This window comes from Lissotriton vulgaris, chromosome 8, assembly GCF_964263255.1.
Source record: "Lissotriton vulgaris chromosome 8, aLisVul1.2, whole genome shotgun sequence".
Lineage (NCBI taxonomy): Eukaryota > Metazoa > Chordata > Amphibia > Caudata > Salamandridae > Lissotriton > Lissotriton vulgaris.
This window is the reverse complement of record NC_141696.1, coordinates 1,535,753,748-1,535,769,176: the sequence shown is the minus strand read 5'-3', so window position 1 is coordinate 1,535,769,176 and position 15,429 is coordinate 1,535,753,748. Positions and strand designations below refer to the sequence as shown.

Genomic DNA, 15,429 nt, shown 5'->3' with positions numbered 1-15,429 from the left:
CATCCACCTTCGACTGACCCAAGATCACCTTTCATTCAGGAAGCTCCTCAAGAACTGGCTCTTCGAGCAGTAGCGGACCCCTCCCCCCAGCGCCTTGAGACCCTACCGGGTGAGTAGCTCGCTATACAAATGTCCATGATTGATTGATTGATAACAGTCCAACCTTTTTCAATAACACACTATGGCCAGATGTATGAAGCCTTTTTCAGCTCAAACGCCTGATTCGCACACAGACTGTAACCGAATCGCAATTTGGGTTTGTGATTCGGTATTAGAAAGGGGCATTTAGAGGGCGTCCCTTCCTAATCCCGTATCGCAGTGGTATGTATGAATGTTTTGGGACCAAAGTGATGTCGCAAAATATTTGCATTTTATCACCAAATTGAAATTAAACCCGTTCGAAAAAGGAAGGAGTCCCCAGAGGACCCTTACCCCTTTAGAATGCATGCGAAAACATTTTTTAAGAGAAGCCAATACTTTTCACTATTATTTTTTAAACTCATCCCGTTTTCCTATGAGGAAAACGGGCTTCTTAAAAAAAATATTGCTTTGTTTATAAGCAAACGCAGACATGCTGGTCTACTGTCCCTACGAGGCCTCCATGTCGGTGTTTTTTAGTGATTCGAAATGGAACGCAAATTGCGACCTACCTCATGAATATCAATGAGATAATCCATTTTATGACCCATTAGGAATCGCAAATGTAATGCAGTGGAGTTTCGTACATTTGGAATTGCAATTTCCTAATTACGATTCGCATTGTAACGCAATTTCAAACTGTTAGAAGTAGAGAAGTACTGAGGACACAGGATACAGGACACAGGACACAGACGAGGCAAGTACAACTCGTTTAATGGTCATCCAACTCTCCTCACTGAAGAGCACTTCAACATTCCACAGTAAGCTTCACAGTGGGAGGACCCACACGGGTCTAGGAGGAGGGGAGTACGGAACGTACCAACTAGGTTCTAACACATCTCCCTTCCTCATATTGTTCTTCTACCAAGCATGGCAGGAAACCTGTAGAGAAAAGGTTATGGCAGCACTTTAACAATATTGTCACAACTCCACCATTGACCATTCTCAAACTGAACAACATTTTTTTAACACTTTGACAATCTTGCTGGGGGCATGGAACTTGCTCTTGTCAGTTCCCAACTTGGTATTCTTTCTGGCCTGCGCCATGTCTCCCACTTCCCACCTTTGCAACTTCACACCATGTTTCTTGTCATACCATTGTTTGTATTCAGATTGATGTTGTTTGACCTTCTCTCCTGCTTCCTCCCTGTCCACATTCCTGACTTCCCCCCCGTTTAACCAACAGGGGTTAAACTTGGTACTTGGTTCCCTCCCGCGTAAAGAAACAAAGGGAGAGATCCCAGTTATTCTGTTGGGCGAGGTGTGGTAGGCCCACAAGCATTCCCTCAAACAATCCTCAACATCACTACCATTTATGGTGGCCAGCTGGATATTTTCCTTGATAACCCTATTTGCCCTCTCCACCATGCCATTGGCCTTAGGGCAATAGAGCGCTGTGGTCTCATGTTTGATGCCGGACATTTCCAGAAATTTCTGCATTTCCTCAGAAGTGAATTGTACCCCATTGTCAGTGATTAAAGTGGAGGGGATGCCCTCTACACAAAACACTTCTTTTAGGAATTGAACTACTGCTTTGGTGTTGATAGTGTGTACAAATTTCTGCTTCACCCAGTGGGAGGTATAATCAATTAGAACTAACATGAACCTCTTTTGCACCCCAAGATTTTGCATGGGTCCGATGATGTCTAATGCTAGTTTATTCCATGGCTTGGTTGGAACCTCCACTGGAGACAAAGGCGACTTGTGTACCACTTTTGTCTTGTCGCTTCTGGCACATGCTCCGCACTCTTTTACAGATTCCTCCATCATGTTGTCCATTTTTGGAAACCAAAAGTTCGTTCTCAGTCTTCCTTTGGTGGCACTGCGCCCAAGATGACCTTCGTGCGCCAGGTCTATTACTCTTTTCCGTATTCCCTTTGGCGGAATTACCCTGTTGTTGCGGTAGACCTTCCCATTGATGACGCTCAATTCATTCCGAACCTCCCAGAAACCTTCCAATTCTGCTTCCACGTCTTGTTTATGGGCCATCCTTTCTGTAACCGCTCCATCAGAATTTTAAGTTCACTATCTTCCTTCATATTCTCTTCCCACTCTTTCTCCGTGATGGCAGGAAAATCCATCATCATTATGGGGCTGTCCAATACTTCCTCATGTCCTTCCTCCTCAGGTAGTGGCGATCTTGACAGGAAGTCGGCAATGACATTTTCCTTTCCCGGTACATGCTCAACTCTGAAGTTGTAATGTTCAAGACCCAAGATCCACCTGCTGATGCGTGGGGTGCAGTTCTCTAATCCCTTAACAGAGAACACATACATGAGGGGCTTGTGATCCGTCTGTATCGTAAATCTTATTCCCCAAAGAAAGAATTTGAAGTGCCGGACCGCCCAAAAATACGCCAGGGCTTCTCTTTCTATTACAGAGTAATTTTTCTCTGGTGGGGTAAGGCTCCTGGACGCGTAGGCAATCACTTTTTCTTCCCCTCCATCCTTCTGGATTAGGGTGGCTCCCAAACCATAATTTGATGCATCCGTTGCCAGGATGGTCCTCTTGGTTGGATCAAAAGTTCCTAGTGCGGGTGAGTTGATTAGATCCTTTTTTAGAGTCTTAGCAACGGCTTCCAGCTCCTCACTCCACACAAATTCTTTGTCCTTTTTCAGCAACTCTCTCATGGGCTCACACTTGGTTGCGAAGCTTTCCACATACTTCGACATGTACTCCATGAGTCCCAAAAAGGATTTGAGTTCCTCTTTGTTGCGTGGACTAGGCGCTTCCTCCACTGCGCGGATCAAACTTCCCTTGGGCCTGAATCCCTGTTCTGTGATAGAATGGCCCAAGTACTCAACTTGCTTGACCTTGATTCTGCACTTTTCCTTTTTTACTGTTAGGCCTGCCTCCATGAGCCTTCCGAAAACCTTCCTGAGTATTTTGTCATGTTCTTCTGAGTCTCTTCCGTAAACCAAAATGTCATCTTGGAAGCACATGGTGCATTCCACTCCCTCGAGGATCTTCTGCATGACTCTCTGAAAGATGGCCGCCGCAGACGCAAGGCCAAACGGCATTCTCTTGAACATAAAGGCTCCAAAAGGCGTAATGAACGCAGTGAGGGGCCTTGAGTCTGGGTGTAGTTCGATCTGGTGGTACGCCGTGGACAGATCTATTACGCTGAAAAATTTTGCGGGACCCATCGTGCTCAACATCTCATTTATGACTGGCAGAGGGTGTCTCTCCACCCAGATGCAGTCGTTTAAACTGCGCAAATCCACACAGAGGCGGATGCCATCACCACTGGACTTGGCCGCGAGAACAATGGGGGCCACCCACTCGGAGCATTCGACCGGTTGTATAATGTCCAAGTCGCACAATTTGCACAGTTCTTTTTCTAAAGGCTCCTTCAGTTTGAGGGGCACAGTGCGCAGCCCATGCACTACTGGTTTAGCATTTTGTTTTAGCTTGATCCTATGTTGGAAATTGTGCAAGCATCCTAGTTCTTCTTTAAACAACTGGTTGAACTCCTCATATATATTATCACTCCCCAGGAACTTTTCCGTAAGCAACACCTGTTCCGCACTGTTGGGATCCAGTGTAATCCCCAACTCCTTTTGATGAACCCATCCCAACAGGTTAGAACCAGACTTGACCACATAAATAGATCCATGTGTTTTCCTATCTTTGAATTGTATCTGTACCTCCTTCATCCCCAGTAGGGGTATACTGCCCCTATTGTAACCTGCAGGAGAGATATCAGGATTCTTAAGGTCGCTAATCTTATTTTCCCCCATGGACACATAGTCATCTTTACTTATCAAGGTGAATGGAGAACAGGAATCAGCAAACATTTCAATGCGCTTATCATCAATTAGTACTTCACACTTAGGATATATGGAATTTACAGTGTCATCAACATCTTTAACTTGTAAAACAAACTTCCCCATATTTTGTTCAATGCATTTTACCTCTCTATTAGCACCTCTTTCAGATCCTCTTTCATTCTCCCTAGGATGTAATTCTCCATCCCGGCACACTCTGGCAAAATGCCCCCTTCTATTACATTTCTTGCAGGTGACATATCTGGCTGGGCATTGGAAAAAGGTGGCAAAATGATTGTTACTGCCACAACGGTAGCACTTTGGCCCTTTCTCTCTATGCTCTACTTTAGTACTAGCATTTTCCCTAGGTCTCATCTTGTACACTTCTACTCTCTCTTCATCATCATTTATGGAGGCTACTAACTCTCCCTCAGGTTTCATTTCCTTGACACATCTAGCGGTATGTTCCACTGACTTAGCTAACTCAACAGCTTCCTTTAGCCCTGGATTCTTGGCTAACAGTTTCTCCTGGATGCGTGGATTGTTCGTACATCTTACCAATTGGTCTCGTATTAAGGAGTCAGTGAGGTCCCCAAATTCACAAAGCTGAGTCAAACCCCACAATACTGCAATATAATTTTGTACAGACTCCTGCTTCCCCTGACATCTCTTAAAGAACTTATGACGCTCCAGGACCACATTTATTCTGTCCCCAAAATGCTTTTCTAACTTTTCCATGGTCTGCACAAACACATCCACCTCCCCCACAGCATTCTCATCACGCTCTGGTACAGGTAAATTCTCGTATACTTTACGCCCTTGCACACCCAGATTGTGTAATAAAATGTGCTGTTTTCTTATAGAGTTAAACCTCTGTCCCCCAATCGCTATTAGATAGGACTCAAAAAGTTTAACCCATTCTTTCCAAGTTATCTCAGGTTCCCCAATGTCATTTAGGAAGGGTGGGGGTTGGTTCATGCTTGCTGCTGCCATGGTGGATTGCGATAAGAGGAACCTTGCCACTAGGAATTGGGAAGACACAGGAAGGGCACTGGAAAGGAAAAGGGTTTACTCTGCTCTCAAGGAAATCTACAAAATGCACCAAAAAGGAACAGAAGACCTGGGAAGTAGATAACCCCAGAATGCACACAGACTTGACACAGGCACACTTCACCCTCCTCAAAAAAAAAAAAAAAAAAAAATCACTGTCCCTCGTAGAATATGGCCACACATAACGCTAACCACATAAGAAAAGTGGTATGTTAGGGTGGACAACCAGAAGTTGAGGTACAACTAATATAGTAGTGTAGTGTGGAGCACCAACAGTCAGACGCCTCTCATGCAATGCGCAGCTCTTACTACTGTTCTTCCTCTTTGAAAACCCCTCTTGTCGCCGACAGTGGAGATCCTTGTCTCTTTCTATTATAGGCAGAGTGTTAATTATAGACCAACTGCTTTTGCAAGAATTGTACAAAAAGAGAGCTGAATCTGGTAGCAGACGCTGATCTCCGGCCCTTTGCTCCTGGTGCGCCGGCACTGTTCTCTCCTGACAACCTCCTCAGAACGCTATCTGAGGAAACACGCATGCGTCGTTGGGAGACTCCGCCAGGCCTCCGGATGAACTCTGCCTCAGGGACGCTGACAGGGAAAACGGGCCAACCCACTGAGGCACCGCCGTGCGCAGACACTGCTTTTCAAGTACGATCCCTCACACACAACTCGGAGTATGCTGGCACCAGCTTGTGAGGCGCTGCTAAATCAACCACCGCTACGTGGCACAGTTCCCTTCAGGGTATACTTGGACTGAGATGCAAGCTTGGGGAGCGACCAGATCACACACGGACTTCCTCAGCGTGAACCCCTGCAACGGCGCCGTACCAGTCACCACAGACGGACTACCGGTGGGTTGCCAGCAGTCAGGTACGTGAAAGTTCCAGAGTAGACTCGCAAAAAGGTTGCACACTGGATGGGAAGGCTTTGAAACGGCACAACAGTCCGCTCATTAAAGTCGCTGCTTTAATTATCTTCACACAATCTCGCAACTTGCTAGAGAAAGTCAGTTTACTTCTAGTCAAGTCCAGATCGATCCATACTCTTGCTCAGCCTAGAGCGCCAAACTCGCTTAACGCAATTCCTCACAGGGGAAGCTGAAACCTCGCTATCCACAACCTTTCTCCAAATACCTCTTTTCCTCTGTGTGGAGAGAGCACGCAAAGGGGAAATGACCACCACTGTCCCCTGCACAGTTTCGTCGCCAGTGTTAGAAGTAGAGAAGTACTGAGGACACAGGATACAGGACACAGGACACAGACGAGGCAAGTACAACTCGTTTAATGGTCATCCAACTCTCCTCACTGAAGAGCACTTCAACATTCCACAGTAAGCTTCACAGTGGGAGGACCCACACGGGTCTAGGAGGAGGGGAGTACGGAACGTACCAACTAGGTTCTAACACAAACATTAGTACATGTGGCCCTAGATGCTACCACGAAGGGCACTGAGAGATGAAGCAGACTTCTCATTAGTGGTACAAGAGAAGATCCGCTCTACATCGGATCGTCAAGTTGTTTGACTGCGGCGCAATAATCTCCAGTCAGCGAGAACTACAACTAGAGCGGTACCTTCAGTACCCCAAGATCCAGTTTGATACATAGTATGGAAAGGTACAAGATCATATACTTGGACATAATTGTATGCCGTGGGATATTGATGTATCGTATGAACCCGGATCTGCGGTGGCGGTGACTTGGCTTTAAAGGTGCTGATCAAAACTCTTTTGGCACATTGCATGGTGCACGGACACCAGTGTTTCTTAAATCTTCCCCAATATCATTTCGAATTGTATCATCCACTTTATTTTCCTAAATTTCCTAAATTTCTTCTGGTTTACTTGTTTCTTTCCCTACTGAGAGAAGGTTGCGTCCCTTTAATACCTGGTATATTTTCATCCCAACCCTGCAGCACCCTCACTCTTAGTGGAGAAAACTAGAAGAATCTTGGTGAACAATTTCTGACTTACATACTTGAAACAAATTCCTAACATGCTCTTCCTCGAAATGTGTTCCAACATTTCAGTGAAAAACAAAAAAGTATATTTGTTATTAACCTCTTAGCAGCTATGGAACGTCCAGCTCCAGTGCTGAACGTTCCATTGCGCAGGTGAGGTTTGAACGTCCAACGGCCGACGGCAGCACTCCTGAGGTAGTGGTGCCGTCGGCCGTTGGAATAGGCGCAGCACCTAAGAGGTTAACAGCCTCATGTTCTTCATCTGTACACAAAAGGGAAAGCCCGCTGTTACTTTAATGCGGCTCATTGAATGGATCAAATTCACACTGTACTGTATTGCCTCCATACGATTTTATTAGGCAAACTCAGAGTATAGCTGATGCACAGGCCTCTCAGTCCTTCCACTGTGCATAATATATACTCTGGTGTCTTATTGGTCCACTCAGAAGCCTCCAGTTGATTTCTCCCTAGGAGAGAAGGGATACAGCATGTCAGTTTGGACCGCCTGGCATCCCCTCACACCTGGTGGCATTTCATATCAAAGAGTTTTAAGTGAGACATAGGTCCATAGAGTTCTTTTCCCCTTAAAGAAGGATATTAAAAAACTTTACTTACAGATTTTAGGCTAGTATCGGGGTGTACCCCTTAGCTAGGAAATTATTTTCTGTAGTGGTCAACAAGACTGAGATCTGTCCTAAAATGTCTGCACCTGGTTTGTTGGGTGTTTTGTAGCCTACTTGCGTGCAGTATCTATAACGACAAATAGACTCTGGATGCTTCAGGGCATGGGATGTGTTTTTGTTATTCTTCTTGTTTCAGAGCAGTATCCAGTAAGTGCAGGTTTGGCTGGGATGAGCCCTTTGGACAGCCGAGGAGTGCTTCAGAGAGTGTATAAACATAGATATTGGTTATGTGTCCCAGTCTCTCTTTGTTCTCCATAGTAGATGTTTGATTGTTGAGAGATAGACACAGCAGAAGAATGTCATCCACAAGAGGCAGCTGGGAGGTCAGCGTATGATATACTGTTGTTTTTAAGAGGAACATAAGAACCTCCTCTGCATGAAGATGGACATGAAGTTTGTTTATAGGCCCTTTGCTATTTCCTCTGGTAATCCTGCACGGGAAAAGAAAGTAAAAAATAGACCAGAGGTGTGTTCATGGTTTGCAACCACATATTGGTTAAATCTTTTATCCTGACACATAAATATCTTGGTGTTTCTTTTCTCTTTAATGTGACTGTTGTAAATTGATTCTACTTAATATGGCTTTTTGTCCTCATAAGTTACATCTCCATCTGGGTTGGTCGCTTAGTCATTTTCCTGGTGTTCCCATGTGAGTAGAGGAGTGATCTGTGGATATCACCGCTCTAGTGCATTTTCTGAGAATAAAAATGTCCGACAATGAGGGCGCGGGAGGGGGAATCAGAGGACAAGGACCTAAGCTGTCTCCTGTGACTGACTGTGACATTTCTATTCACGCAGCAGCAGATTTCAAGATAGTGTTGGTCTCAGACGGCATCAAAGAGGAGGAAGAGTCCTACCCCTTCACCTATCAGACCCTTGAGGAGGGGAAACACAATAACGGCCCTGCAGGTGAGTCTTCTGTTTCCTTTTCCTTAGAATTGTAGGGATGTTATGTTATGTTATGTTATGTTAGCCGTTTTGTGGAGCGCACAACTGTCCCAGCGAAGGGGCGTCTCGGCGCTGCCCACGAGAGGACACAAGAATATACCAGCCTGAGAGGAAAACGAAACTAGTAGAGACTAAAGTGAAGGGAACAGGAAGGTCTTGATGACCTTCCTGAAAGCAGACAGACAGTCAATGGCACGGATATGTACGGGAAGGGAGTTCCACAGCTTGGGCGCGAGGTACCTGAAAGCACGCCCACCCGTCCTGGAGAGCCTAATTTTGGGCACAACCGTCAAGTGAAGTTCTGCCGAGCGAAGAGGGCAGGAAGAAACATAGTGGGTAATCAGGTTGCCCAACAGGGCAGGGCTCGCGCATTTCAGGATTTTAAAAGAAAGATAGAGTGTCTTGAAATGGATACGTCTTTCAATAGGAAGCCAGTGCAGCTTTTGAATAGTGCTGGAGACAAAGCAGAAGCGCGGCAGGCCCACCAAAGCTCTAGCAGCAGCATTTTGAATGTGCTGCATTCTCTGTATTTCAGCCTTGTTCGCTCCCAAAAGGAGGGAGCTCACATTATCAAGGCGGGAGAGGATGGTGGCTTGTATAATGAGTTGGCGTACCGAAGGGTCGAAGTATTTTAGGATGGATCTAAGGCCTCGTAGGGTACCAAAACAGGAGGTGGCTAGATGCTTAGTGTGGGCCTGGAAAGAAAGGGAAGAGTCCATCAGGACACCAAGGTTCTTTACTACATTTTTAGGAGATGGTATTGATCCTAGGGCTGGAGGCCACCACTGCTCATTCCACAGATTGACATTCTTACCCACCAACAGAACCTCCGTTTTACCGACATTGAGCTGTAGACAGTTGGCTGCCATCCAATCTGCAACTGCTGTCATGCCGTCTTTGAATCTGGAGGCAGAGGGGTAAGAACCGCCCGCCAAGGCAACCACCAGCTGCGTGTCGTCAGCATAGGAAACCATCGTAAGGTCCCATAGCTTGGCGATTGCAACCAGAGGCTGGACGTGTAAGTTGAAGAGTAGTGGGCTTAGGGCCCAGCCCTGAGGCACCCCTTGATCGATGGCGTGGATCTGGGAGGAGAAAGGGGGAACCGAGACTTGAAAAAATCTATTAGCCAGGAATGAGCGAAGCCAGTCCAAGGCTAAGCCCTCTATCCCTGCCTCCTCAAGCCTGCCTGTCTCATATCACATGGATCAATGGGGCTGATGGCTTTGGGCCCCAGTTTGAAGTCACTCTGTAGTTAGTTGATAGGATGTCCTTGGTAAGCCGCGTTTGCAGAAAAAGAATGTCAAAGCAGCAGATATTTGGAAACAGAAGATACTATAAACATTTCACCATTTTTCTCTAGCAGAAACCTTTGACGTAGCAATGCATAAGGCTACACATGTTAGTTGGTAAGAGTGGCAAAGAAAATGTACATTTAGGCTCCAGATGTATTAAGGATCCATCATATCCAGAGAGAGAGAGCTTGAAGTCTGACAACATGGTGCCAAAAAATACAGTGAGAGCCCCAAGAGTGCCACTGACTCACACCTGGTCTTCTATCAGCACAGGGCATTATGGGCACCAGGTACACTGGCCACAGCAGAGCTTGTAGACTGCAGAGTTGGAGTTAGCAGCTGATTCCGTCTGTCTTAGACTCCCTGGCCCACCACCCTCTCGAAAGATCATTGAAGGCATCTTCTGCATCAAGCATGACGCGCAGCCAAGCTTTTTATTCTGAGTCCACTGGACTTAAAGCACCCATTTCATCACGTCTGTTGGCGTGTATTGGAAACAAGCGAATATCCTACAGTGGCGGAGTAGAATCTGCCAATTAAGACTAGTCTAATGTTTGTTCATCACTTATTCAACTAGAAGCCTACTTAAGGCAGTACGCACCAGGCTTGCAATCTTTCCCATAGATCACATATCTTCCTTAATGTTTTTTGTCTTTGTGTATTCTCCAGTAGTTTTGTTTGTACGGTCTGTGTACAACAAGTTAATTGAGGAATCAAATCCGTTTGAGGTTTAATGTTTGTGTACAAATATGCATTTCATTATCTGTTTGTCTAGAACACACAAATTATCATATTCTGATATTTTAAGTTTGTACGGTCATTGTACATTAATCTTGTAGTAATCCTTTCAGTATGTCACCTTATGTGGGTATTGTTTAAAAAAAGTATTTTAAAATATTTTTTAAAACAGGTTTACTTTAATTGGACACCTCCCTGCCCCTGGTCACCCCCTATTCTTTGAGTCTGTTCTTAACCTATATCTAACCAGCCAGATAAAACCCTCAAACTGCTAGGCTGTAGCTACTCTCCCCCTCCACCCAATTCTGCAACATTTTGCCCTGACGGGTTTCTTGCAATAGATTCTCCATGGGAGCGTTCTGGTACGCCTGCTGTGCGTGAGAGCCATATACATGTTTCTCAATTTTATTTTCTCAATATATTTGTCTCAAGACTAATTTGTTACACGTTTTATCATTTGATTTGCATCTTGTTAAAATTGCACACTCTATGTGCAGCAGTGGTAATTTCTCCACACCCTCACCCAGCATCTTTTGTGAAAATTAGTTTGAGTTAAACTTAATTTGGGATTCAGTGATCACAGTATTAGAGTCTGCAGTATAAACATTTTCCCTCTTCCAGGGTTTCCTCCTCTCTCTCCTGAGCCCAAGGGGAATTTTTTGGATCGCGGTGATGGAGATGAAAGTGACGGCAGCACCAGTGTCAGCTCAGGTAAGATGGTGGTCCTCCCCGTGGTGTATCGCAAGCGCAGCGGGAAGCGGGTGTTCACGGGCTGACGCACCACATTTGTGACATCACTCGCACCGGATACAAATTTCACTCATCAAATTCCAAGTTTTCCCGCTCATTCCTACTCTTCCATTTCTTTCCAACTTTTGCCCTTAATCTGTTCCTGCCAGGCACATAATATCTCAGCACTCAATATACTGTTAGCAAGGAGTAGGGATGAAATCCTGGGCACAGTAACTCTGTGCTGCCATGCTCCTTATTTCATCAGTTCAGAGAAGTCCTTTGTGTTATGTTGTATGGGAGACGTCTGATTCTCCACAATCATGTGACTTGTTTAACCTGAGTGCAGAGGTCCAGGCTCTGCTTTAGAAGGTGGGATGCTGTTTTAAAAAAATACTCTGCACTTTTATTTCTGCTGTGCCCCTTGCCTTGGCTCACACTTGCCAGACTTTTTAATCAGGGAGGGGCCTGTCCCTGCCCCGGTCCACCACAGCTCCCAGTGCCGATTGAGTGGAGGGCAGGGCGCCATCTTGGGAGTCCCAGATCCCGGTGGGAAGCGAGTTAGCGCTCTAGCGGAGGGAGGGAAAAGGTATAAATCGCACATGCTCCCTCGAACGCGCAGCGGTCGCGCTAAAGGCAAGCCCGTCTGCGCCCGACCACGCCCCTGAAGCGCCAGTCATACTGCCGGTTTGAGGCCAGCTGTTTGGGGCGGCAGCCGTCACTATGGCCGCGATGAACTGCTGGTTCTAGACCCACTTTCCTGCGCTGGTAACAAACAGTGGGCCGTACTGCACAATCTTTCTAGTATGTGCCCAGTTTGTAACTTTTGCTTTAAATCTAAATAGCCCTGCCCAGGTCCTCAAGCTGTTAGTGGGCATAGAGTCTTCGCGGCTCTTATCAATGCTCGCTCTATGGCTAAACATGCTCTTAACATCTATGAGCTTATTATGGACAACAAGTTAGACGCTCTTTTCATTACTGAAACCTGGCTAAGTGAGTCTTGTGCACCTGTGGTTGAGCTCGCTGTCCCTCGGGGTTATCGTATTGCCCGGGCCGACCGCACTTCTGGGAGAAGGGATAGCACTGCGGTGGTATTCAGGGAGGCTTGGGCCATCACGTGTGAAACTGCTAAGGAGCTGGTGGAGGGTGAGGCCCTGGACTTCACCTTCGTCCTCTCACCTCATTTTACGTTGGGGGGTACGTTGGTGTATCGCCCTCCCGGAGCTTTCCTGAGGTCACTAGATGAGGCTATCGCCCCACATGCTCTTCACTTTCCCAAGTTTCTTCTTCTGGGTGATTTTAATATCTACCTAGATTCACCAGTCGCTCCGGATTCTGTAGCTCTGCTGGATCTATTTGACTTGACTCAGTTGACTCAGTGGGTCAAGCTGCCGTTGCATATGGGGGGGCACCTGATCGATCTGGTCTGCTCTAACTTTGACATCTCTGTCATGGATCCACTCCCAGTTACATGGACTGATCATTTTCTGATAAGGTTCTCATGGGACTCGGGAAAACCCTCTTCCCCTTTGGCCGTTACTCAGGGCCCCCCTTCCCGGAAGATCAATATTCCCGCGCTATCTGCGGCTCTATTACACACTCATCCGGCTCCCGCTTATGATCTCGGAGGGGCGGTCGATTTTTTTAATGCCTGGGTGAGCCATTGGGTGCATGCTTCTTCTCAACCACATGCTTACAGGAATCTCCGGTCCTCTCCCTCCAGCCCTTGGTTTTCGACTACTTTAAAAGAGCTGAAACTGGGCTGTAAAAAACTGGAACCCCAATGGCTGGTGGAGTATTGTCCTACTGCCAAATCTGCACTCCGCTCGGCTCAGAGAGATTACCACACAGCAGTTAGGAAAGCTAAGAGCGACTTTTATGCTGATCGAATAGCAAAAGCCAACAATAGTAAGGAGATTTTCTCTATTGTTAGAAGTTTTATGTCTCCCTGTGCGGAAAGAAAGACTCTCCCAGTTTCCACCCAATGGTGTGAAGAGTTATCTTCCTTTTTTATTCATAAAATTCACTCCATTCAGGACAGCTTGGGACCTCCCTCGGTGGCCCAGAGGTTCTCCTCATCCACAACCCCCCTGCCATGCAAGATCTCCCGTCCCGCATTTACTCAGTTTTCCCCTGCTGAGGGCTCTGACAGTCTAGCCATTCTTAAATCTCTTAAATCGGGCTCCCCATCGGACCCATGCTCAGCAAGAATCTTAGCTGAGGTGGCAGAGAATGTGTATTCGGAAGCTGCTGCCATTATCAATCTTTCCTTTCAGTCTGTCACGGTTCCGGCGCAATGGAAACAGGCCAAACTTCTTCCTCTTCTTAAAAAACCTACTGCTGACCCCTCCGTACCCTCTAACTACCGCCCGGTTTCTCTGCTGCCAGCATTGGCCAAAGTGTGCGAAAGGGTGGTCTTCCGCCAGCTTGAGACTTGTTGAAACCTCGAGGGCCCTTCATCCAGAGCAATCAGGGTTTAGATCAGCCTAGAGCCCTGAAACCGCTCTGGTCGAAATGGCGAAGGCAATTTAGAGAGTGCCTGGATGGGGCGGCAGCGTGTCCCTGATTTTGTTGGACCTCTCTGCCGCTTTTAATACGGTGCCTCACCAGCTCCCTTCTCGCCCGGCTCTCCTCCATTGGCATTGCTGGTTCTGTGTGGGCTTGGCTAAAATCCTTTCTGGACGAGCGTACCCAGCAGGTCTGGATGCCCCACCTCTCTATCCACCGATAGGAAACTATTGACCGGAGTCCCGCAAGGCTCAACTTTGAGTCCTTTGCTTTTTAATGTCTATCTGTCCCCTCTGATCTTCCTGGCAGAGGAGCTGGGTGCGAAAATCATATTTTACAAAACAAGGGAACCCAAGGTGCAATCGTTAGGGACCTATGGGTAGTACTTTTAGCAGAGACAGTGGTCCCTAAACAAACAGGATTAATTCAATAAATATAGACTAAATAGTTCTACATTAAAGTCCAGCCGGACCGTTTTATTTAATTGGATAATTAATTGTAGCAAAATCTTTAAAAAATGTAAGTGGGACACCAGCCGGTGCCCGACTAAACACACTCCACAAGGAGAAGGAACATACAACATAAAATGTAGGCAAAACAAAAGGTAGTCTGATTGGCATGAATTATAAACAGACTAATCATAAAATACACATATGCACATAGAGAATCTCAGTACATTAGTGACATTTGTGTATGCTGTCGACGACGTTTCGAACTACAACTTATTCAGAGTTCATCTTCAGGACTATTGATCCTTTGCCTAGTCTAAATGGCTACGCTAATTCCGCATACCAATAACAGATTATACAATTTGCCAACAAATAAACAAGAACAAACAAGGATAAGAAAGAAGAAGAAATGAAAACCAAACATTAGAAATTGGCATATCAGATTCGCGCAAAATTATTTTTCTCTTCAACAATTGTGATGACAAAAACCAATAAAGTTTAGGACCTTATAACCCATGTGACTTAATAAAAACAAAGTCCGAATTTTGTGTGGGAAATACTGATAACCCCAGTGTGTGACGCGAATTTGCAATTAAAATGACCGTGTACATCAAGGTGAGTTGAATAGTGGGAGGCCCGGCCGAGGGCGCTGTGTTTATGACAAAACCAAGACCAGTGTCAGTCAGAATGAAGGGCTGGTTCGCATGTATAAAGCCAGCTCTATCAAACAAGCTGCAGTAAAACGAATAGGGCTAACTAGCATGCTGCATTAAAACGAATAGAAGAGTATGGAGCTAACTGGCGCTTACCAAGCTCATCAGAGAGGTGGAAAAACGAATGCCGAATTAGATTCCACTGTTAAAGGGCCTGGGGGTGTAGAATAATTCGAGGTTATATATATCAACAAACTAGTTCAGGCTACTGCACGTTAGTTAGGTGCATGAGCTTACCGGAAAAGAGTTTTATGCAAGGGCGAACGGCACGTCAGTAAATTATGCAGTTGCCGCGGTCCAGAGAGAAATACAGAATCCTAATGCAGGACAGGAGAAACCAAAGGATAGTAATTTATTATCCTTTGGTTTCTCCTGTCCTGCATTAACAGTGGAATCTAATTCGGCATTCGTTTTTCCACCTCTCTGATGAGCTTGGTAAGCGCCAGTTAGCTCCATAC

General features: G+C 46.0%; 1 protein-coding gene across 2 annotated transcripts in view; it reads left to right on the top strand.

Moving 5' to 3' along the window:
* The window catches only part of LOC147700307 (uncharacterized), a 100,587-nt gene that overhangs the window by 60,135 nt on the left and 25,023 nt on the right, over window positions 1-15,429 (top strand). The window contains exons 3-4 of one of the 2 annotated variants that reach the window (XM_086935669.1): window positions 8,396-8,503; window positions 11,194-11,283. In XM_086935669.1, coding sequence (XP_086791795.1) covers window positions 8,396-8,503; window positions 11,194-11,283 — 198 coding nt within the window. Of the gene's footprint in view, window positions 1-8,392; window positions 8,504-11,193; window positions 11,284-15,429 lie in introns of both variants that reach the window. The other variant, XM_086935668.1, reaches the window with a different exon arrangement.